This window comes from Bison bison, unplaced genomic scaffold, assembly GCF_000754665.1.
Source record: "Bison bison bison isolate TAMUID 2011002044 unplaced genomic scaffold, Bison_UMD1.0 scf7180017864538, whole genome shotgun sequence".
In the NCBI taxonomy this organism is placed as follows: Eukaryota; Metazoa; Chordata; class Mammalia; order Artiodactyla; family Bovidae; genus Bison; species Bison bison.
The window spans coordinates 2,132,771-2,156,790 of record NW_011495086.1 but is presented as its reverse complement, the minus strand read 5'-3'; the positions used below and the strand labels follow the sequence as shown (position 1 = coordinate 2,156,790).

The following is a 24,020-nucleotide window of genomic DNA, read 5'->3' as shown; positions in this document are numbered from 1 at the left end:
GGCCAAGGAAAAAAAAAAAAAAAAAAAAAACGAAAACAGGGTCTGATAGAGTTCCTGGAATATTTCTCCTTAAAGATTAAGATTATGTTAGTAATCTCCAGTAGAACACCTTTCCCTTAGACTCACCTGCTTCTCATCTTAAACACTGAACTGGTAATCCAGACTTACAGTTTTGAAAAGAAAGAAAGGAAAAAGAAACTTGGCATGGGTCTGATGTTTTGTTAAATGGGATAAACTGTATGTAAATTATAGATGCCCCCCACCCCCAACCCCTTACACCAAATATCTTGGTGAGGCAAAATCTAGGAGTAGATAATGGTGAACTTTATCAAAGACTGGAGGCTCATCTTTCCAAGAGTTGTCAAGTTGCTCAAAAGGGTTGATTGTTTTAATCTGTCCAATTCAAACGTCAGAATCCTGCCCCCCAAAACTGCAGGCATGGGCAGTTGAAATTTTTACATTGTATAGCTGGAAAAGGTTATTTATCATGCTCATAAACAATCTTTCATTCTATAATTGCCCTAATCAATTTCCTACTATGCCTCACACATATGAACTTGTTCTGTATCCTTTTTTTTTTTTGGTTGCTGTTTTGTTTTAAGATAGGAAAAGTGTGTGTTTTGTATACTCTCAGTTAAACATGTCTCTTTTTTTTTCTTTCTTTGGTATTTTTATAAACTGAGTATGTTTTAAATTTTTTTTCTTCATCTTTTAATCAAAACTAGGTATTAGATGAATAGATTTCACTGTTCTTGGTCTATTGTTTTTGATAAACTACTTTCACATAATAAAAATAAAAATGTTGTGATATGAAAATTGATACCCTTAGACAGAGTTCTAACTAATTTCCTTGGAACAAAAGATTATTAGGAAATTACTGAGTGATCTACTTACAGTGTGTGAATAATACGCACTTGGACGGCATTACCAGGATTTACAGTAAATGGAAAAAAATTATAATCCTAATTCTTTCTCTATATACTGTTGTATATTCTTTGTTTTAATATAAAACCAAGTATTAACATACTTTATTTTGTATACATAATCCTGCAAAAAGAAATCCTCCAAAAGCATAATTTATTTCCAGTTTCTCTAATTTGCAATTTAGCACTGCAGTGTTTTGTTTATAAATGAGGTTACTAAAACTATTTCCATGTGTGCTATTAGTTCGTCTGCTTCTGAAATTTTGTCCTGATCCAAAATATCCTCTCTTTCCTTAGTGACTTGAGACGGGTCCTATCCATCCATCTGCCAGACCTGAAAAACAAGTCCTTTAAAATGATTATCTCTTTCTTGGGATACTTAAATATATATGAGTTAGTCATAAACATGAAACCATGTGTTGACATAAAAACCTGTACCTTAGCAGTAGGTAGGCCAGTGTTGAGATAAATAACAAACTTGCCAGGGGATCTGCTGAAAATGGAAAGAGAGATGCCTGTTGTATTGGATCCACAGCTTGATAATAATATCTGATGGGATAGAGGTGGCTAAAATTATTTCCACAAGTTGCATTGAAAGTCTTTCTGACACTCAGTGAGCCTTAGTTATTATAAAGTCTACCAGATGCAGTGGGTTACATCTAAAAAATTACATTGATACTTAAAAAGTAGTAAGCCTGCCAAGGGCGGCTTTCCATGAGCCAAATATCTAGATTCTGACAGTCCCTGCTCCTCTGTGCCAAGGGGACCATATCCATGCACCTAATTCTTGATAGGCAGCAGTTGTGTACCATTTTGAGGAGAGGTCATTTAAATTTGGATGAAACTTATTGAATTACTCCAAAACAGATCCTTACTTACTAATGTTAAGGAGAAAGGAGTCAAGGAAAGAAAAGTGCAGTGAATCTGTGGGTCCAACTAAAAGTCATGCAAGTCCCCAAACAAGATGGATATTAGATACATTGGCAATTCATTTCTAGCTTTAATTCTCTAAGAAGGAAATGACTCCCACTTGGTGGGTCATAAACTGCAGATCCATTAGCCTTTCTTTAAAATTGTTGTTCTGTCACTCAGTCGTGTCCGATTCTTTGCAACCCCATGGACTGTAGCTTGCCAGGCTTCCCTGTCCTTCACTTTCTTCTGGAGCTTGCTCAAACTCATGTCCATTGAGTCAATGATGCCACCCTGCCTGTCATCCCCTGTCATCCCCTTCTCCTCCTGCCTTCTATCTTTCCCAGCATCAGGGTTTTTCCCAAGGAGCCAGCACTTTGCACCAAGTGGCCAATGTATTAGAGCTTCAGCATCAGTCCTTCCAGTGATACTTTGGTTTCTCTTCTTTAAAATATATGAATATAAAATGCATAATATTTTCCCATATATAAATGTATATGTATTGTATATTTGGTTCACATTTAAGAATTTGAGTTTTTAACATTTTTAATATTTTATTTTGTCTTATAAACACTTGTAAAATAATGTAATGACAATGTCTTATCTATCTTCCTGAGAACTATTATTTGTTCTAGGTTGTTATTATTTTGTTTGGAAGTTCAGGCAGTTCAGTTCAGTCAGTCAGTCATGTCCAACTCTTTGTGACCCCATGGACTGCAGCACGTCAGGCTTCCCTGTCCATCACCAACTCCTGGAGTATACTCGAGTCCATGATGTCATCCAGCCATCTGATCCTCTCTTGTCCCCCTCTCCTCCTGCGTTAAATCTTTCCCAGCATCAGCATCTTTTCAAATGAGTCAGTTCTTCGCATCAGGTGGCCAAACTATTGAAGCTTCAGCATCAGTCCTTCCAATGAATATTCAGGACTGATTTCCTTTAGGATGGATTGGTTGGATCTCCTTGCAGTCCAAGGGACTCTCAAGAGTCTTTTCCAACACCACAGTTCAAAAGCATCCATTCTCTGGCACTCAGCCTTCTTTACGGTCCAACTCTCACCATACCTGACTACTAGTAGTCATCCATACATGACTACAAGAAAAACCATAGCTTTGACTATTTGGACCTTTGTCAGCAAAGTAAAGTCTCTGCTTTTTAATATGCTTTGTAGTTTTGTCATAGCTTTTCTTCCAAGGATCCAGTGTCTTTTTAAATGGTTGTTTTCCTCCTATACAATCTCCAACCCTGGGTAGGTCAATTTTTAAAGGCAACTCAGAAACAATAAGGGAAATAATAATCAGTAGGACTGACTTTCGGTTTATAAAATCCCACTAAATGTGCTCTATAGCTTCTCCTTGGGCCTTAGGGTAAATGAAAATATCTGATGTCCACCCTAGGAAATGATCATTCTCTGATCCTGCCAGGAAAGAAGACTGCAAGATTGAAGCAGACTGCTGCAAAATCCGTTGCAGAAATAGGGGTGGAAAAATATCTATAGTTTTTTCTTATAGATGTTAATCTATAGGTACTTCTGCAGGCTCAAAATATAACGTTGATTTATGCATTGCCTGCACTAATATCACCATGGAGACTTTCAGCATGATTAATCCTATAACTAAGCACATTTTGGATCACAGAACCTGTTATGTCCCCCATGTTTAACACTTTCAAACGTTTCAGTCATTACCTATAAAGGTACTTCCTCTTGGAAATACTACCTACTTACTCACACACTCTTGCTTCTAAGTCTGCATCCTTATTATTTTCATAACACTTGATGTTGATGTTTAGTTGCTAAGTCATGTCCTACTCTTTGCAACCCCATGAACTGTAGCCCATGAGGATCTGTGTCCATGGGTTTTTCCAGACAAGAATACTGGAGTAGGTTGCTGTTCATAATGCCTACAATGTCATATATCCCTAAGTGTCCAGTGCTATAAATGAATGTTTACTATTTTATATCCTATAATAGAACATATATTCTCTTGGACAAAACACCAAGATTGACCTAGTTCTTCATTATTGTATATGAAGTCAAATTCATGGCTCCTAATAAATATATTAATAGAAGATACATAAATATTATCTGGATTATTTTTTAAAGTAAGAAAAAATAACTAGAAAGATACAGAGAAACTATTAATGCCGATTCAAAGCTAAAAAGATAAACGGTATAAACAAGCAGAATACTACAATTGAAAAAACAAAGTGGATAAAAATATCATAATAAAGGAAATGAAAACCAAAATAAATATACAAAATGGTATTACAAGCAAAAAAAAAGTAAATAATTACAATTAAAACTATAAAAGTGAACTTTAGAAGTGTGTATAAAACCTTTTGCTAAAATTTCAAGATAATGTTAATTGAAAGCTTAAAAATTTGTCAGATTTTAAAATAAGATATCAAGTTTAAGACCAGCAAGGTAAAAATAATATGATGATAGATAAAAATCAATGGTACAAGATAGATTAAGTACAAAACAAACAAACAAAAAAAGTACCTTTTCAATTTAGCAGATTGGTAGAAAACATTTCCGCATTGCTTCAGGAGCAAAGAATCCACCTGCGGTACAAAAGATGCGAGTTCCCTCACTGGGTTGGGGAGATCCCCTGGAGGTGGAAGTGGCAACACACTCCAGTATTCTTACTGGGACAATCCCATGGACAGAGGAGCCTGGTGGGTTCCAGCCCATGGGGTCACAAAGAGTTGGACACAGTTGAGAGACTGAACATCCACACAGCAAATATTTTAAAAAGTTAATGATTTAAGTCGAAGAGGAGATAGAAAAAAGTTGCTTGAAGAGATTCCCCAAAAAGCAATATTAGCTTGACTGCGGAAAATACTCTTTTGTCCCTAATTATCACCATATTTATGGCTGTGAAAAATCACTGTTGTTTCAGACTTGAGTTTCCATGATTTCTGCTGTAGATATTACTGCTAAGACAAACTTTATAGTTTGTTTATGAGTGGATAGATCGACCTAAACATATCCATGTTTGTTTGTTTCAAAAATGGAAAAGGGAATATTTGTTTGAAAAGTGATGGGAGTCATAACATTGGAAATCTTATTTTTTCCCCACAGCCACTGAACTATGAGAAAAAGAAGTCATATACCCTCAACATAGAAGGAGCCAATACACACCTTGATTTTCGCTTTTCTCACTTGGGTCCTTTTAAAGATGCTACCATGCTGAAGATCATTGTTGGGGATGTAGATGAACCACCACTATTTTCCATGCCTTCCTATGTCATGGAAGTCTATGAAAATGCCAAGATCGGGACAGTTGTTGGCACAGTTTTGGCCCAAGATCCTGACAGTGCTAATAGCTTAGTAAGGTATGGTATACTTTCTCCTTTTAGATATATAAAGATTTTATTGTCTCTGATAATAATTTTAAATGGATGAGTAATATTTAAAATGTTTATTTTCCATGTTATTTTCCATTAATGCAATTCAATCATAGTATCATCTGTTTCATTAACTGAGTAAATAACAGAGGGGTTTCTGTCAAATTTAGCAGACATGTAGCTATCTTTATGAATATATTGGCGACCGCACAGATGATTGTTTTTTCATTTGATAATAGATGGGGGCATTATTGACTGAAAAAATTTATAGAGAAATATTTCAGTACATATTAGAAACTCTTTGGTACCTTGGTAATAGGGAATATAAATACAGTGAAAAAAAGGTGAGCGTTTGGAAATAGCATTCATCTCTGAGTCTGTCCTTGTTCTGTCATAATGTGGTAAACCTTTGGGAAACTATCTACCCTTATTTCTAAAAGAAGAACACTAATATATATCTCTCAGAGTTATTATGATTGTTTATCAAGCAGTGTGCTCTAAGTTCCAAGACAAGTGGCCTGCACCTAATAGCCACTCAATAAATGCTGACTCGTCCAAGGCAGGTTCAGTTCAGTTCAGTTCATTTCAGTTCAGTCGCTCAGTCGTGCCCGACTCTCTGCAACCCCATGGACTGCAGCACACCAGGATTCCCTGCCCATCACCAACCTCTGGAACTTAAGGTGGGTTAGAGACTTACCTCTAATGACAGGAAAACCAATGTGAGAATTCTGGTGACCTGATTTACTAGCTGTGTAATCTTATACAGTCATTTAACCTCGCTAAATCTCAATATCAGGTAAATGAATAAGAAATAATAATGTTGCATGAATATGTTGACAGAAGTAAATTACATTGACAGAAAGTACTTAACACAGTAAGAGCTCACTAACATTACTGTGGCATGTCATGTGTAGAGATAATTAAAGCTTTCCTTGCATAATCAGCAAGATTTGTATCTTAATTATGATAAAAATCAAAGAACTATGTAAATATATAAAAGTCTTTAGTTACCTTGTATATATACCCTTGGATAATTCTAAGGCCCTAGAAGGTCTGAAATCCTTAACAAATCGGTCTGCTTTTTCCCATCAAGGTTATATTCTCACTCTCTTAGTTCTCATCCATTCTAACAAAAGCTAGTATGATAAATAGTCTCCTCAGAATCTATGAAATCTATGTAAAGGGTTTCAATTTCCTGTTACATAAAAATGATTCTTTTTAAGTTTAAAAGAAATGACCAGAACACTCACACATGGAGAGAAACAATGTTCAGAGCACAAAGTTATATATTTAATAATTCTGTTTCATCTGTGAATGTAGAAAAATCATCCTGTTAGTTGATAACCCTTCTGTCACACTGAGAACAAGAACTCAACATTGCTAGAAGCAGGATAGGCAAAGTATACAAAACAAAATGAAAGAACTCAGTTGTGAACATTAATCTTTAATTAAGTGTTACAAACAGAAGTTGATGTGCTTATTTGTTTAACCATAGGAAAACCCACTATGCTTCATCATTCCATAGAAGACCATATGCATTTCATAAGGAAAATGTGTCTTTAGAACTAACTACATTAAAAGCTAACATTATAAAGTGTGGAAGTGTTACTCACTTGCCTGACTCTTTACGACCCCATGGACTGTAGCGCACCAGGCTCCGCTGTCTATCAGATTCTCTAAGCAAAGCTACTGGAGTGGGTTCCCATTTCCTTCTCCAAGCATTATAAAGGATACTTAAAAATCAGTGGTCATTTACCTAAAGGAGCCAACATATTTTGAGAATAAAAATATTTCATGCTGTGAGTTTGATGTGAAAATATTTGATAAAGATGGATAAGACTTTCTTTTTAAAACTAAAGCTTGATATCAATGATACATTCTATATTTGTAGTTAAAAGCAGCAGGAGGTACATGGAATTTAAAATGATATTTAAGCACTGTATCATATGCAAATATTACAATATTCCTCATGATAAAGAAATTAAACACACACACATACCACCACATACACACACGAAGCAGCTTGAAGCCCAGTGGAGAGAGAGAATAAAGATCTAATACAAATGCAAGGAACAAGTGTGCCTGATATCTTCTAGAGGGAATGAGTTGAGGAAGACTGAATTGAGGTTCAAAACCCAGGCTAATGATTAGACAGGCGAAGAATAGGGAAAATAACTGCAGTTTGTTGTGTACACAAGGAGCTTAGGCTGCCTGTGTGGGAATGGCAAATAATGAGGTTGTAAAAAGGAGCTCAAGAGAGATTGTACAAAGGCTTTGCACTAAGCTAATGTCTTGGAAATTCATCCTGACAGCAATGTCAGTGGGGGGAAAAGAGAAATCAGAGATGCATGAGTGAGTTTAATAAACAGAGTGATAGGAAAATGTACATTTCAAAATAAATAATGGATTTTTAAAATGTCAAAATGCTGTGAAGGGAGGAATGTATATTCCCAAAAGATAGGCCAAAGGAGGAAACATTGAGGTCAGTGACAGACTTTCTCTCAGTGTTGCTTCTATATTTCCCAATAAACAAACAAACAAACAAAAAACACTGATTCCACATAAAACAGTAGTCATCCAAGGGCAAAATCCCCACTTTTGTTATTTAGTTACTAAGTCATGTCGAATCCAGTTCCTTTGAAACCCCAGGGACTGTAGCCCACTGGGCTTCTCTGCCAATGGGATTTTCCAGGCAAGAATACTGGAGTGTGTTCCATTTCCTTCTCCAGGGGATCTTCCTGACCCAGGGGTGGAATCTGTGTCTCCTGCATTGGCAGGCGGATTCTTTATCACGGAGCCACCTGGGAATCCCCAAAGTACCCCCTACCTGGGGACATTTGACAATGTCTGATGAAATGTTTGGTTGTCACAACTGAGGGAAGAAAATTATTCTCATTTGCAGGCAAAGGTCAGGGGTGGTCCTGAACATCTTACAACTCACAAGTGAGTCCCCACAACAAAGAATTTTCTGGTCCAGAATATCAATAGTGCTCAGGTCAAAAAACCCTCACACAGAATAAACCAAACTGGGTAGTATGGTGGTAAAATTGGGGTGCTAATTATACTCATGGCAAATGTTGAAAACTATTTTGGGGCAATGCATACCAGCATATGTGTTTTGCATATATGCATATTCATATGAATGTTTCAACATATGCATTTTATTTAGCAAAAATTATTTATATAATTCTTCCATTTATAGTGCTGTTTGCCTCTGTAGTTGCTCTATATTATTGAGGGCATTTAATTGAACACCAGGTATGTTACACACATATGCCCAGTTGTTGCTATGCAAAAGTGATGGGTATATGTCTCTAAATGCAGATATTGAGAAGCACAGATCCATTAGAATGTACATTTTTCTTTCAGCTTTGTTTTGGTTAGACAACTAAAATGAATCCTTTCAAAGCTGTCTTAAAATAATCAGACTGCATAGCTGGTGTTTGGGGGCATAATTTACATAATATTTGTTCTTGATTTTAATAAAAATGTGTCACTCACATGGGCCTCTAGGTGCTAACAGGGAATAAAAAACAGAAAACATTAACAAATACAAAAGCAATCCTTATTCTTCTACCTTTCCCAGGGACCAAATGTTTGTACTAATTAAGGAAGTGCACACTGAAAAGATGTACCTTGCCTTGTGCCCTGAAATGCAATTAACTCCAAGTCTGTAGCATTGATAATGAAAGGGAGTTTTAGCCTTACAGGCATTTGTGGAAAGCTTCCTGACTTGTCTTTTGTATTTTCAATTTTCTAAACTATTAGTAAGATTCTTCAGATTTTTAAGAGCAGACCATGTCCCGCTTTTGTCTCTTTTATCTCAAAACAAGGATGTGCAATTTGCAGCAATATCACCATCAACTCTCTTAAAAATAAAAATCAGAACTGGGCTATTTACCAAAAGTGAAGAAACCTTTGTTTAAAAAGGCTGTGCTCACTTGCTGGTATATTGCAAATGGAATTCAGGAATTTCCTCAGTAGCTGCTGACATATGAGCACTCCTATGATGCATAAGAGAAGCTAGAGAGCTTTCTGGAAATGTGATCCTGCATCATGTGACTATTTATTGCTTGCTATCTGTGGGCCAGGGGGTTGTAATAACATGCCCCAAATTTTTGTAACAAACCTAATGAGGCTTCAGTGTTAGTCCCATTCTATAGTCAAGGTGCAGACAGGAAATTTGGCCAAGTTTACACAGTGATAAATTGTTGCTTCCTGACCTGCATATAGGTTTCTCAAGAGGCAGGTCAGGTGGTCTGGTATTCCCATTTCTTTCAGAATTTTCCACAGTTTATTGTGATCCACACAGTCAAAGGCTTTGGCATAGTCAATAAAGCAGAAATAGATGTTTTTCTGGAACTCTCTTGCTTTTTCCGTGATCCAGAGGATGTTGGCAATTTGATCTCTGGTTCCTCTGCCTTTTCTAAAACCAGCTTGAACATCTGGAAGTACACGGTTCACGTATTGCTGAAGCCTGGCTTGGAGAATTTTCAGCGTTACTTTACTAGCATGTGAGATGAGTGCAATTGTGCGGTAGTTTGAGCATTCTTTGGCATTGCCCTGGGTGTTCTTTGAAAGGAATGATGCTAAAGCTGAAACTCCAGTACTTTCGCCACCTCATGCGAAGAGCTGACTCATTGGAAAAGACTCTGATGATGGGAGGGATTGGGGGCAGGAGGAAAATGGGACGACAGAGGATGAGATGGCTGGATGGCATCACTGACTCGATGGATGTGAGTTTGAGTGAACTCCACGAGTTGGTGATGGACAGGGAGGCCTGGCGTGCTGCGATTTATGGGGTCGCAAAGAGTAGGATACGACTGAGCGACTGAAATGAACTGAACTGACACAGTGATAAAGTGGCAGATCCAAAATTTAAATTCAATTTTGCTTCACTAAAAAACCCTTGTTTTTTAAAAGCCCCGAACTGCTTCTCATTCAAACAATAACAGTGTAAATTGCATTATAGAAGTCAAATGTCATGTAGTTGGAAACGAATGTTTTGTGTTCAGATGTGTTTCATACTCTGGAGAAAAGATATGCCGAAAAGAGTTCCATTTCTAATTCTAGCATCTCATGAAAAAAACTTTTTAATTTTAGAGTTTCTCCATATTGTAAAATCAAAAACATATAACTTGATTTACTGCAACATAAAGAAAATTACTAAAGTCCTCAATCAATGATTCTTATCCAGTGAAGAGCTTTAGTGTGAATCTATATGAGTAAATCTGCCCTTTTCTACTCTGATTTATAATCTGAATTTATCTATATATTTACTTATTGGTAATATTTTAATATTTTCTTTGTATAATAACTTTAAGCCATTAGAAGGAAATATTAAATATCTTGTGTAACTGTTTTAAATGCTTAGCATAACATTATTTAGGAAACAATAGCCAATTTATATGCTAAAATAAGAAATAAAATTGTGATCAGGTTTGGAAATAGCTGTCAAATTAAAAAAAAATCTGTCTAAAATATCTTTAGGAAAAGAATAGTTGCAGAGCATTAGGAGTGTTTACTTAGTTGATTTTGAGTTTAATTGTAGCCTCAGAGAACAAATGCTTGAAGGATGTTCACTGCGTCCTTATTAGAGTACTTAATTTCTTACACATTCCTGAGATTTTCATATAGCTTATGATGAGATGTCAGTTAGAAATACCTCTTTAAATTAACAAAAAAGAGAGAGAGAGAGATTTCAAAATGATGACAAGGTCATACAGCAAACTTGAAAAAGAAACTAAAAATTGGATTAAAAAATTTGAATATAGGACTCAAACTTCTGAAAAGAAGGCAAAGATACTCAGAAAATGTGTTTCAAAATATACTCATATTAAAGTGAGTTTTTATTCTATAGATCAAATCTATTTATAAAAATTTAGTGAAAGTCAATATTGTAATTAAGCCTTTAATAGAAACTCTTAATATACCCTCATAAAAGCTGTCATAGTTTTCTGATACAAAGGAGATAACTCATTAAGGATATTTCATGCAAACTGTGTGCAGATAGAAAGCATGCTTCCATTAAGACTGGAAGTGTTTGTCTTTGACTCCTGTTTTGTGATTCAACACATTACGTATAGCCAAGTAGGTACATTTAGAGAGACCAATACCTTTACTCTTAATTGACATGACTATGGCATTTGCAAATGTAAAGGGACCTAAAGATGTCCAAGACAAATCTGTTCTTATAGAGATGAAGAGATCGTAGACTAATATGGCTGGGAAATCAGCGCCCGGTCACACAACTGACAACTCATAGAGACTGGATAAAATGAGGTCTCTTCTACCATGCTTCAATAAAGACACAGAAGATCTCTGAACATTTTTAAATTCGGGGCTCAGATTTACCAAAGAGTTTAGCATGTGGTGTTAACCACTCCCGATCAGAGTCCTGACACCAGAAGGAGAATCTAAGTTCCGGTTGGGCATGTACAATTAATTTAGCTCTGGAATGAATACCTAAATCCTTGCTTGCTAAGTTGCTTCAGTCGTGTCCGACTCTGTGTGACACCATAGACGGCAGCCCACCAGGCTCCCCCATCCCTGGGATTCTCCAGGCAAGAACACTAGAGTGGGTTGCCATTTCCTTCTCCAATGCATGAAAGTGAAAAGTGAAAAGGAAGTCGCTCAGTCGTGTCCGGCTTTTATCGACCACATGGACTGCAGCCTACCAGGTTCCTCTGTCCATGGGATTTTCCAGGCAAGAGTACTGGAGTGGGTTGCCATTGCCTTCTCCAAAATCCTTGCTTAGTGATGTCTATTAGTCTACTGACTGGAGACTAAAACATTGAAATAGCTTTCATGTGAATTTTACAAAGAAAGAAGACAATGGTTAAAATGGTGCCAGAGCATTTCCAGAACTCAAGATTACTGGAATTTTTAAAATCTTAGTTACTTAAGGGCATAAATAACAGATGGAAACTTATTTTTTGTGCAGAGATTTCTAGGTGCTGTTGTTTTGTTGGATCAAGGTTTCAGTACAGGAAGTTAAAAAGCTTTCTAAAATATCTATGTGCTATATGTGCTGCCCATTTTATTAAGCACAGTACATTATCAAGTGACAAATGATCCTTATGTTCTATTTTTTTCTTTTGGAAAGATTATTTTCTGGATGCGTGACTTGTGGAATAAATTGCATCCCCAAAGTGAGCTAAGGGAATCTGAGCTATACTGCAGATGTGTGACCTTTTGTTAAATTAAAGATGAGGCCAAGCTGCTGTAATATCCTACAGGGTGTATATTGATTACACTTTATCCCGTCTATTGATCATGGTCAGTAAAATTTATGAAAACAGCTGTTTGGAAGGGAAGATCTCAAGTATATTAGCGTCACCACTCACTTTCTGTATGTACAAGTATCAGAAGTATGACAATGGAAAGGCATCTTCTATTATTTTATCCAACTAATGTTTCTTCAAATACATCACTGTAAAAATAGATTTCCATTACACAAGTTTTAAATTAATTTTTATGGTGAAATGGATAGACTGTAATAAAAATAATAAGTGCCTCTGAGGACTGAAATTTTGTTTTTGAAGTGAAAAATAACTTTTCTAATGTACTTTAACATGATTAATAATTATTTTGAATCTATGCCTATATAGTCAAATGGAAATTGAGCACCAAATGATGAACTCGGTAATTTGTTTCAAGTAGCTTCTGTTGAAGAAAATTCTTGAACAAAGGCAATCATTATTGAGATTGACTGCTACCTATGGCCAAAACTTGTTTGCCTATTTGTTTGCCCAGAAATTCTACTTTTAAGAATAAAACTTTATCATATGTCAATGCAATGTACTTTCTTTCCACTTTGCTCATCACATTAAAATATGTTTACTAGAAATATGAAGGTGCATGTATTGAATGGCAGAACAGAGAGTAGTTGTAGGAATAAAAATTATAACCTAGGTTTATAAACACATACAACTTTGCAAGTGTTAAACGAACCCATTTCTCAGCCAACATGAAATTAGACATGGATTGAATATGGAATTGAACAGTTAAAGCACTCTAAGGAACTACTGGACAAATCTGAGATAGCACAAACTTAATTGCACTTCCTCTGGTCTATAGCCAGGGGATCACCAATCCCTCAGAGGCAACATCCAGTTGATCATTGATCATATAACTTCCTAAGTAGCACTTAGCATAGAGATGATCCTGATACCTAGTTCATGAAGAATACAGTGAACTTATAGTGGTGGTTGAGTTATAATGTGATTTGGAGAAGGAAATGGCAACCTACTCCAGTATTCTTGCCTGGAGAATCCTATGGACAGAGGAGCCTAGGAGACTACAGTCTATGGCATCGCAAGAGTTGGACATGACTGAGTGACTAAGCACACATATACAATCATATCAAGCTTCCAGGATGGCGCTAATGGTAAAGAACTCTCCTGCCAACGCAGGAGACAAAAGAAACACAGGTTCAATCCCTGGGTCGGGAAGATCCCCTGAAGGAGGAATTGTAACCCACTCGATTATTCTTGCCTGGAGAATTCCCTTGGCAGAGGAGCCTGGTGGGCTACAGTCCACAGCGTTGCAAAAAGTCAGCAGGACTGAAGTGACTTAGCACACACACATGCAGTGCACCCCACTCCAGTACTCTTGCCTGGAAAATCACATGGACGGAGGAACCTAGTAGGCTGCAGTTCATGGGTCGCTAAGAGTCGGACATGACTGAGCGACTTCACTTTCACTTTTCACTTTCATGCATTGGAGAAAGAAATGGCAACCCACTCCAGTGTTCTTGCCTGGAGAATCCCAGGGACGGTGGAGCCTGGCGGGCTGCCATCTAGGGGGTCGCACAGAGTCGGACACGACTGAAGCGACTTAGCAGCAGCAGCAGCAGCAGCAGCATGCAATCATCATATCAGAGTAGCCCTTGAAACTGCCTAAACATTTCCTCCCTAACTAACTCCCAAATGAACAGCCATGCTGTTTTTGCTACGTATACCTGTGGATTTGCCCAAAGTGTCAGCTAGACGTACCACAAACTGCATTTTTCTTAAATTCAAACTGAAGTCTAAAAAAAGTGATTAAAAAAAAAATCATACTTGTATTACATTTTAAAATTAGTTCCAGAACTATAAGCTAAATAAAATACTGTAAAAAGTGTACATTTGTCATTTTTGACAGTGTTTAGATATCCCTCAATGAAAGAGAGGTGTAAACTAAGTACAGGCTGTGAAAAATAAAGTCTATTCTGAAATTATTCTGACAAATTTCAAGCATAATTGGAGAATATGTATAAAGGGTAATATTAGGAATCTGTGTCTCTGACATTGGTAGGTACTGACAAGCAGATTCGTGACCACTGAGCCACCTGGGAAGCTTATTCATTCTCTTAGCACTACTCAGTGCCATTTTAACACATATGCTAGATCCATTTTAGAAACAAATTTCCATAAAATTCATATTTACATTGTGCATGAATCGAGGCCAGAATCTACAGATTGTTAACCACTGAGGAAAAGACTGTAGATGTACCTCTTTGATATCTGAAAATGGGCCTCCCAGGTGGCCCTAGTGGTCAAGAATGTGCCACAGGAGATGTGGATTTGATCCCTGGGTCAGGAAGATCCCCTGGATAAGGAAATGGCAACTACTCCAGTATTCTTGCCTGGAAAATACTATGGGACAAAAGAGCCTGGCGGGCTACAGTACATGGGGTCACAAGATTGGGACATGACTGAATGACTAAACCACCACTATATCTGAAAACTGGGAAATTTGTTTTGGGTAAATCCCCTTGTCATTTTTCTCAACTCTATTTATCTTCAAGAATCAACCTATGCAGAAATGCACTGGGAGTTGAATTTTCCCCACCAACCACCTCTAATCTATCTCTTAAGCATTCTCTCATTAATTTATTTGATGACACTACTGAATCAATACTCATTCCTTACCCAAGAATATTTTGTTTTAAAGTAAGTTCTTACTTCTAGTGTAACACTGTGTAAGGTGAAAGTGAAAGTCACTCAGTTGTGTCTGACTCTTTGTAACCCCATGGGCCTTGGAATTCTCCAGGCCAGAATACTGGAGTGGATAACCTTTCCCTATCTTCCCAACCCAGGGATCGAACCCAGGTCTCCCACATTGCAGGTGGATTCTTTATCAGCTGAGATACAAGGGAACCCCAAGAATACTGGAATGGGTAGCTATCACTTCTCCAGATAATCTTCCCTTCCAAGGAATCACACCAGGGTCTCCTGCAATGCAGGCAGATTCTTTACCACCTGGGCTATCAGGGAAGCAAAAAAAATCTCAAAATTCTAATCCCTCAGGTTTTATGAAAGTGAAAGTGTTAGTCACTCAATCACATCTGAGTCACTTCATAATTTTAAATGATTAACATTGAATGATTCCACTTATAACACTCCAAAATAATTTTGCATAGTTCTTTTCTGTCACATTTCTGTTTTCCCTTTTCTGCCTTTTTATCACTATGGCTGGGTAGAAACATAAGGGTAGTTAAGCAGAACTATTTAGCTCTACTTGAGTCAAAATTCAACTGCAACCCCATGAATAAGATTCTTTGGCTCCAAGCACCTGTCTGAGGTCTAGCCTGTATGTTGTAGATTTCCAAGAGAATTAGGTCACATAGAAAATCAAGAAGTAAATACCATAAGTCTGGATTCATGCCTCGTATTATACCTACCATTTAAGCGTAGGTAAGCTATTTTTTTTTATTTCAGATAAAAATGTATTTATCCTAAAAGTGTTTAGCCACTATTTCTAGTACTTATTTTTAGTAAGCTCTGTGTAAAGAGCCTAAAAGAGAGGAGATTGTTCTGATAAAGGAACTACATATTTTCAGAGTCTTAATTCACCTTATAAGCAGAAGAAAACACATTTTCTTCCAGACTGACAGTTTTAAAGTGATCACATTTCTAAAATGGGGCTTGTCCTGCTATATTTCATAGAGGTGTATTGATAACAATGCAATCTGAACTTTGCTGATAGTTGCTGCAGGAAACGTTGAGGTTGAATAATATTTTCAATTTCAGGTCCAACTTTCAAATCCAGTAGCTGTTGTTCTTAAAGTAAACCAAAATGGAAATTTTCTTGAAGACAGGTTACTTTGGATGATGTAATAACCAGATTGCCAACTGATTACATTTTAAGGATGTTATTCTTTTCATGTGACAAGATTGCTCACATCTCCTTAGCAATTCAGCCTTCATCCTCATTCATCCTTGATATCAGGCCTCTGGGGAAGGATATTATGAGAAGATATTTTTGTGATATAATCTTAAGTCAAAAGAAGGTAAATCAGTGTCAACATGCCATGGCCTAATGCTTTGGGAAAACCCAGTGATATCTCTCTTAACCACTTTTCTATGGAGTCTGGATCTAATGTTTCTTTCAATCAGATTTCTTTTATACCTTTATATTTTCATGTTTAAATGATTTTGCATGTTGAATTTCCTTTAAGTAACAGAATTTCTATTAGAACCATCAATGCCCAAAATGGCCAATTCTTTGTCTTGATCATACAGTTCCAAGTGATTTATTCTGTTATTTTCTGATGTTATTTTCATTTAGTGAGCTCCTAGATTTCTTGGGATGTTCTATAGCCTGCCTCTCTGTGGTACTGTCTTCTACCATGTTTGTGCATTTATGTCCATAGGTTTTTATGATGTTTATACCTTAGAAATATGTTTTAGGTACCCTGTTAAAAGAGTATGCCTGTGCTAGGCATGGGTTGTATTTCAATTATACTCTGTTCTAGAAAGTATGACAAATTTTGTAATATTTCCATTACCACAATCGCCTATCTTTTGATATTTTCTTCATGTTAAAATGGAAGGAGTTTCTCTGTTTCTTTCAATAGAAATCCCTATATTTGTGGCCTGGAACCCAGTCTGTTCACCTTCTCATGAATTTCATCTTTTTAGATATTCCCCTCGTTACAAATTGTCATTCTTTTCAGCAAAGACAGTACTTAATATTTCCTGTATCATAAAATATTAATTTTTTGAACCCTCTTCTCTGATGACATAAGACACCATTTTTTATATCTTCATTTCAGGTAATGGTATCCAATAAACTGTGAAGACTCATGGGCTCCATGGATTTACATTCAATAGACTTTTGAATCCACCACAGTAAAACTTCCATGGTTTCATATTTTATTGAAATTACTCTTTTCAAGTTAACCAGGGATGTCCATCCTGCCAAATCCAGTTCAGCCTTTATATTCCAATTTAACTTCTTGATAGAAGTAGACAGCTCTTCTGTCCACTTAGAACCCTCCTATCTAAGAGTACATCCTTACTCTCCCAGTTTTCCTTCTCTCCAGGGCTGTTCTCCTTTCTCTGACACCTTCTCCTATTCAGAGACTGGACTCCTTAGACTCAAAAGACTGGGAATTTTACTGCTCAGTCTTTTACTTCCTGTTTTCCTTACAATTCTCTCCCAGATGAGATTGTTCCCATTACCTTACATTTAGACTGATCTAACTCAAGTTTGTATTTTCTGTTTATTTAGAAAGCATATTTGAACTCTACAACCATTTCTAATTTTCTAGTTTTTATTACACATTTATTTTTTTGGCATCTCAGACATAACATTGCAAAATCATTGATTTCTCCCACTCTTTTTTTCCCAACGGGAATTTTTTCTCCTAACTCTTTATCCCGTGCTATGAACAGGCTTATCAATTACATGCTGGGTCAAATACAAAGAAACAACACAAAAATTGAGTCATTTGTAATTTCTTCTTTATACTGATACCACTCCAACAGAAAGCTGTATAGTTTGTAGCCAGCTTATAGTACTATTTCATGTATTGTTCCATTTCCTTCTGTTTTTTCACATTTGTCCATGATGACATCATTTCTTTTCTGAATTTTGTTAAAATATTCCACACTCTGATTCAAAGTAACCACTATAATTTTTCCAGAATCTAAATAAATCTATGTCCTTTGTTTGGAATGTTTTCCCATTTCTTTCATTAAAAAAAAAAAAAATTAAAGACAACGCCTTTCATATGCTACAGGGCTTGCTTGTCCTAATGCCCTAGCCATCCACTTCCATTCTGCTAGTTACATTAAAGCATCTATTTGTTTTTCAAACAAGTCAAGCCTTTTCTTCATTTTGATCTTTGACTTTAGTCTGTTATATCCAAGTCTTTTTCCCCTTGTACTTTTCACGTAGTAGTTCATCTTTTTTCTCTTCAGGTGTTGATGAAATGTCACTTAAGCTAACATGGATATGAGAGGGAAGATGTATTAGAGGTTTAAGAAGAAAGCATTCTCTCCTTAAATCTATTTAGGAATAGTTTGGAACATTTCGAGAACATATGATGATTGTTGACTATATTTTGTATTCATATTTATGATAATTAAATATTGCTGAATAATGTAAAACCTCCAAATTCAATGCTATAGAAAAATGTCATGTATAACCACATTGTATGTATCTGTGAGGTAACTGAGGATTGGCTGAACTTGGCTGGCTTCTGTTTGCCAACTGTGCTACCTCCAGGACATTCAGTCCTGCAGCTGCTTGATTTTTAGGTAGCTCTGCTCTAGGAGGGAACCTGAGAACTCTGCCTGTGGGGTTCACCTTTCTTCTGGGGACCAGTAGACTAGTCCTGGCATGTTCTTCTTATGGCAGTGGCAGAGCGTAAGAGGAAACCTAGACCCAGATGTGGAATAGGACACCATCACTTTCAACTCATTCTATTGCCCAAGTTAGCTGGAGGCCAAACCTAAGGGAAGAGAACCCTGCAAAATTACATGAATTGGTGAGGGAAGAAGATTTGTGGCTGGTAATGCAACCTACTTCCTGTTTATTTATTTTATCATTATTTGACTAAAAAAAGGTGCTAGGTGATGTGGACATGATGGTTATTAATCAAAATGTTTTAGTTTTTATTTTGTATATATCTTCAAACTTCAGCTATGATGAAATTATAAGATAAATTAATCCCCGACATGTTATCCTAAAAAAAAAAAAATGTACATACAGCAATTAGAAGTTTTATTAAAGGTTCATTTTTTTTTTCCAATGTACTATGAACTTCACAGAGGCAGGGTTTTTTTTTTTTTTTTTCTTTTTTAAATCCTTCCCTTATTAATTACTGCAGTTTTGCTGTCTACTACCTCCTATTCTACTCATGGAGTTTAAAGTTTTACTTTTTAACTTTTTGAATTAGTAATTAAATTGAATATTAAGTAAGGACAGATAGGAAAATAATTAATATTAGTCTATGCAAATATAAAATGGACAGGCAAAATGGAGGGCCATATACAGAAAGTAAAAATTCATATTTCAATATTTGAGTATAATAGACTTAATACCCTCCTTGGTTCAGTTTTCTTTATCATAGCACCAGGTAAAAGATTTATCCTTGTTTTGTCTTGTTTTTTCCTTTAGATACTTCATTGACTACAATGCTGAAGATGATAGATTTTTTAACATTGATGCCAACACTGGAACCATTAAGACTACCAAGGTTCTTGATAGAGAAGAAACTCCATGGTACAACATCACAGTTGCCGCTTCAGAAAATGGTAAACTTCTTTATTTTATGTACCATAGAAAAGATGTCACTTAAACATGAAGATTTATGCTGAGATTTTCTCCAGAGCAGGGCTTTCATGATTTTTATTTATTTTAATGCACCTAGCAGAGTGCATAGAATGTATTAGACACAATTACTCATTGTCAGATATGATTAGTGAATCTTATATCTTTTCCTTTACTATAATCTCTGCATAGTGGTAGAAAATTGATATCACAGAGTACTTAGTCTGTATCACTTAGTCAAAATATCTAATTCTCTTCTTAATTGTGAGACTTGTTTTCTCCTGTGCTTATGCCTTACTTAAGTAGAAGAATGCTTCATATACAGTGAAGCAGTTAGGAAAATAAAGAGAAGAAAAGAAAATTTAACATTTTACTTGAATGCCTTTATCGATACAACACCTTTCTTCAAGCTTCAATTGACTCTTAGAAATTTTACAGTAAAGGAATAACTCTTGGTATTTCAACAAGCAGGTCTAAGTCATTTTTAAAAAATGTACAGCACCATACAACTGAGGAAGGCCATTGTTTGATCCTCATCCAGAACATTGCATTGTGCTAAATAACCACATTTTTAAAAAAGTATAAATATCAACAATTATCTCAAAGTTCAAAAAGATGTGCATAAATGTTTTCAAATTAAATTAGAATAAAGCTCTAGGAAAATGGATCTGCTATCAAGAAAATGAAGTATGTATTGACATGTTGAGAAAGAATTCAAAGGTATAAACTGCCCCAAGTTTACTATTATACATGAAAAATGAAAGTGAAAGCATTAGTTGATCCATCATGTCTGACTTTTTGTGACCCCATGGACTATAGCTCCGCAGACTCCTCAGTCCAAGGAATTTTCCAAGAGAGAATACTGGAGAAGGGGATGTCATTCCCTTCTCCAGGGGATCTTCCTGACCCAGTGATTGAAACTGCATCTCCTGAATTGTAGAGAGTCTCCTGTATTTCAGGCAGATTCTTTACCATCTGAGCCACCAGGGAAGCCCTGTATTGTATATATCATATGTATGTGTGTGCACTCAGTCGTGTCTGACTCTTTGTGACCCCATGAACTGTAGCCTGCCAGGTGCCTCTCCATGGGATTTCCCAAGCAACAATACTGAAGTGGATTGTCCTTTCCTTCTCTGGAGATCATCCCGACACACGGATCAAACCTGCGTCTGTGGCATATCCTGCATTGGCAGGTGGTTTCTTCATGACTAGCGACACCTAAGAAGCCTAACTTTCAATGCCTTTTAAAAGATTTCAATATATTCATAAGAGAACTATAAGTATTAAAATTTAGGAATACTTCGTATTGGAAAATCGTATACAGTTCAGTTCAGTCACTCAGCTATGTCTGACTCTTTGCGACCCCATGGACTGCAGCACGCCAGGCCTCCCTGTCCATCACCAACTCCCAGAGTTTACACAAACTCATGTCCATCAAGTTGGTGATGCCATCCAACCATCTCATCCTCTGTTGTCCACTTCTCCTCCTGCCTTCAATCTTTCCCAGCATCAAGGTCTTTTCAAATAAGTCAACTCTTTGCATCAGGTGCCCAAAGTATTGGAGTTTCAGCTTCAACATCAGTCCTTCCAATCAGCACTTAGGACTGATCTCCTTTAGGATGGACTGGTTGGATCTCCTTGCCATCCAAGGGAGTCTCAAGAGTCTTCTCCAACACCACAGTTAAAAAGCATCAATTCTTCGGCGCTCAGCTTTCTTTATAGTCCAACTCTCACAACTACTGGAAAAACCATAGCCTTGACTAGATGGACCTTTGTTGGCAAAGCAGTGTCTCTGCTTTTTTAATATGCTGTTTAGGTTGGTCATAACTTTCCTTCTGAGGAGTAAGCATCTTTTAATTTCATGCCTGCAGTCGCCATCTGCACTGATTTTGGAGCCTAAAAAAATAAAGTCTGTCACTGTTTCCCCATTTATTTGCCATGAAGTGATGGAACTGGATGCCATGATCTTAGTTTTCTGAACGTTGAGTTTTAAGCCAACTATTGCACTCTTCTCTTTCACTTTCATCAAGAGGCTCTTTAGTTCTTTGTTTTCTGCCATAGGGGTGGTGTCATCTGCATATCTGAGGTTACTGATATTTCTCCCGGCAATCTTGATTCCATCTTGTGCTTCATACAGTACAGCGTTTCTCATGATGTACTCTGCATACAAATTAAATAAGCACAGTGACAATATACAGCCTTGACATACTCCTTTTCATATTCGGAACCAGTTTATTGTTCCATGTCCAGTTCTAACTGTTGCTTCCTGACCTGCATACAGATTTCTGAAGAGGCATGTCAGGTGTTCTGGTATTCCCATCTCTTTCAGAATTTTCTACAGTGTATTGTGATCCACACAGTCAAAGGCTTTGGCATAGTCAATAAAGCAGAAGTAGATGTTTTTTTGGAACTCTCATATAAAATGAAATTATACTCTTTCTTCTGCCCTCAGAAAATATAAGAAATTTTACAAAATATTCAAGTTTCACTTAGAAATACTTTACATACCATATGATTTACCTTTTTATAGTGTATACTCTATGACTATTAGTATATTCAGTTATCCATCAGTTGTCACAATGGATTTTAGAATGCATTGACTAATTCAGAAAGAAATCCTGTGTCCTTAGTCATCATGCTCTAATCCCTCTTGCCCATGCCTCAATCCAAGGAGCCACCGTTCTAGCATCTGTTTTTATAGATGTCTTTTCTGTTTAGGCTGCTGTAACAGTATGTCATAAACCTAGTTCTTAAACAGCAAACATTTATTTCTCACAATTCTGGAGGCTGGAAGTCCAAGATCAAGGGGCCAACAGATTTGGTGCCTGGTGAGAACACACTTTCTGTCTTCTGGTGGTGTACTCACATGCTGCAAGAGCAAGGGATCTCTCTGCGATCTCTTTTATAAGGGATCTAATCTCCCTCATGAGTGTTTCACTCTGAATTTAGGGAGGGGGGCGGGAAACATTCAGTCTACAGCAATAGTTTTTCCTTTAATTGGCATCTAGTATAAAACAATCATATAACATGTAGTTCTTTGTGACTGGCTTATTTCACTTATTGCATTATTTTCAAAGTTCATTTACATTGTATGTATCAGTGTTTCATTCTTCCTTACTGGTAAAAAGCTTTCCTTTATTTGAATATACTGGATTTTATGTATCCATTCACCACTTGATAGACATTTGGGTTGTTTCCACTTTTTGCCTAATTTGAAGAATGTTGTCATAAGCATTGATATGGATGTTTTTGTGTGAATGACTTTTCATTTCTCTTGGGTATTTCCCTAAGAGTGGGACTGCAGAGTCATATAGAAACTATGTTTAAATCTTTGATGAATTGCCAGACTGTTTTCCAAAGTGACTACATTTTACATTCACAGCGGCACTATATGAGTGTCCTAGTTAGTCTGTATTGTTACCAATATTTAATATTCCATACTTTTTTGATCATGATCATTCTATTAGATGTGAGGTGATAGCTCATTGTTGGTTTATGCACTTTTATAATGTCTTGTATCACAAAACAGTAAAGCTGCTCCAGCCTTTTCTATTCTACCTGATTTTTCATGTGTTCATCTCAAAAATCAACTCAAGTGGTTTCCATTTAGATCATTTTTTCAATATAGCATTTCTCTTTGAAAATAAGAATTTGCTAATTACTTTTAAATGAGCATTATAAATAATACATAAGTGGATTCATTTGTTATCATTCTGGTTAATTTTCATTTTCAAAATGGCCAGAATAGTTCTAGAATTGCATGTGCTTACTTACCAAGAACAATAAAATAACTGCCATATGATAAAGCCTCATTTAAAATTAGTTTTAAAAATAAAGGAATAAATGGATTGATAAATTGAAGCAGATGCGATGGAGATATTGAAAAGTTTCCAAAAGTATTGTATAGTTATTCTTGCGTTCAGGCTCCATGTATAGATGATGGAAGGGGAGAATCCCTGGAGAGAATACTTGCTTGTCAGAAACAATAAGGACTTATTTTAGAATAACATCAAATTCAACTCCAGAGGTATTTTGATCAGAAACTTTACTTTCGTTCACTTAAATCTCATCTCAACCCATATAATATTTGCATCAAGGCAAAACTACTTTGTAAATACACATGAGTTCAAATGTATCATAAAAAGTATATTATTTGCAATCATTACCAAATGAAACCAAAGGAAATGTTAATTTTTACTAAAGTAGCATCTTAGGTATGTACTTTCTTTCTTTCTTTTTTTTTTTTTTACTAATTGGTAGGTTTCATATGGGAAATGAGTTAATACACATCTACTA

At 36.3% G+C, this 24,020-nt stretch overlaps 1 protein-coding gene across 1 annotated transcript in view; it reads left to right on the top strand.

Annotated features, from left to right (window-relative positions):
* Positions 1–24,020, top strand: part of CDH18 (cadherin 18, type 2) — a 597,814-nt gene that overhangs the window by 494,817 nt on the left and 78,977 nt on the right. Inside the window, exons 7-8 of the mRNA XM_010832133.1 lie at positions 4,915–5,168; positions 19,572–19,708. Coding sequence (XP_010830435.1) covers positions 4,915–5,168; positions 19,572–19,708 — 391 coding nt within the window. The remainder of the gene's footprint in view (positions 1–4,914; positions 5,169–19,571; positions 19,709–24,020) is intronic.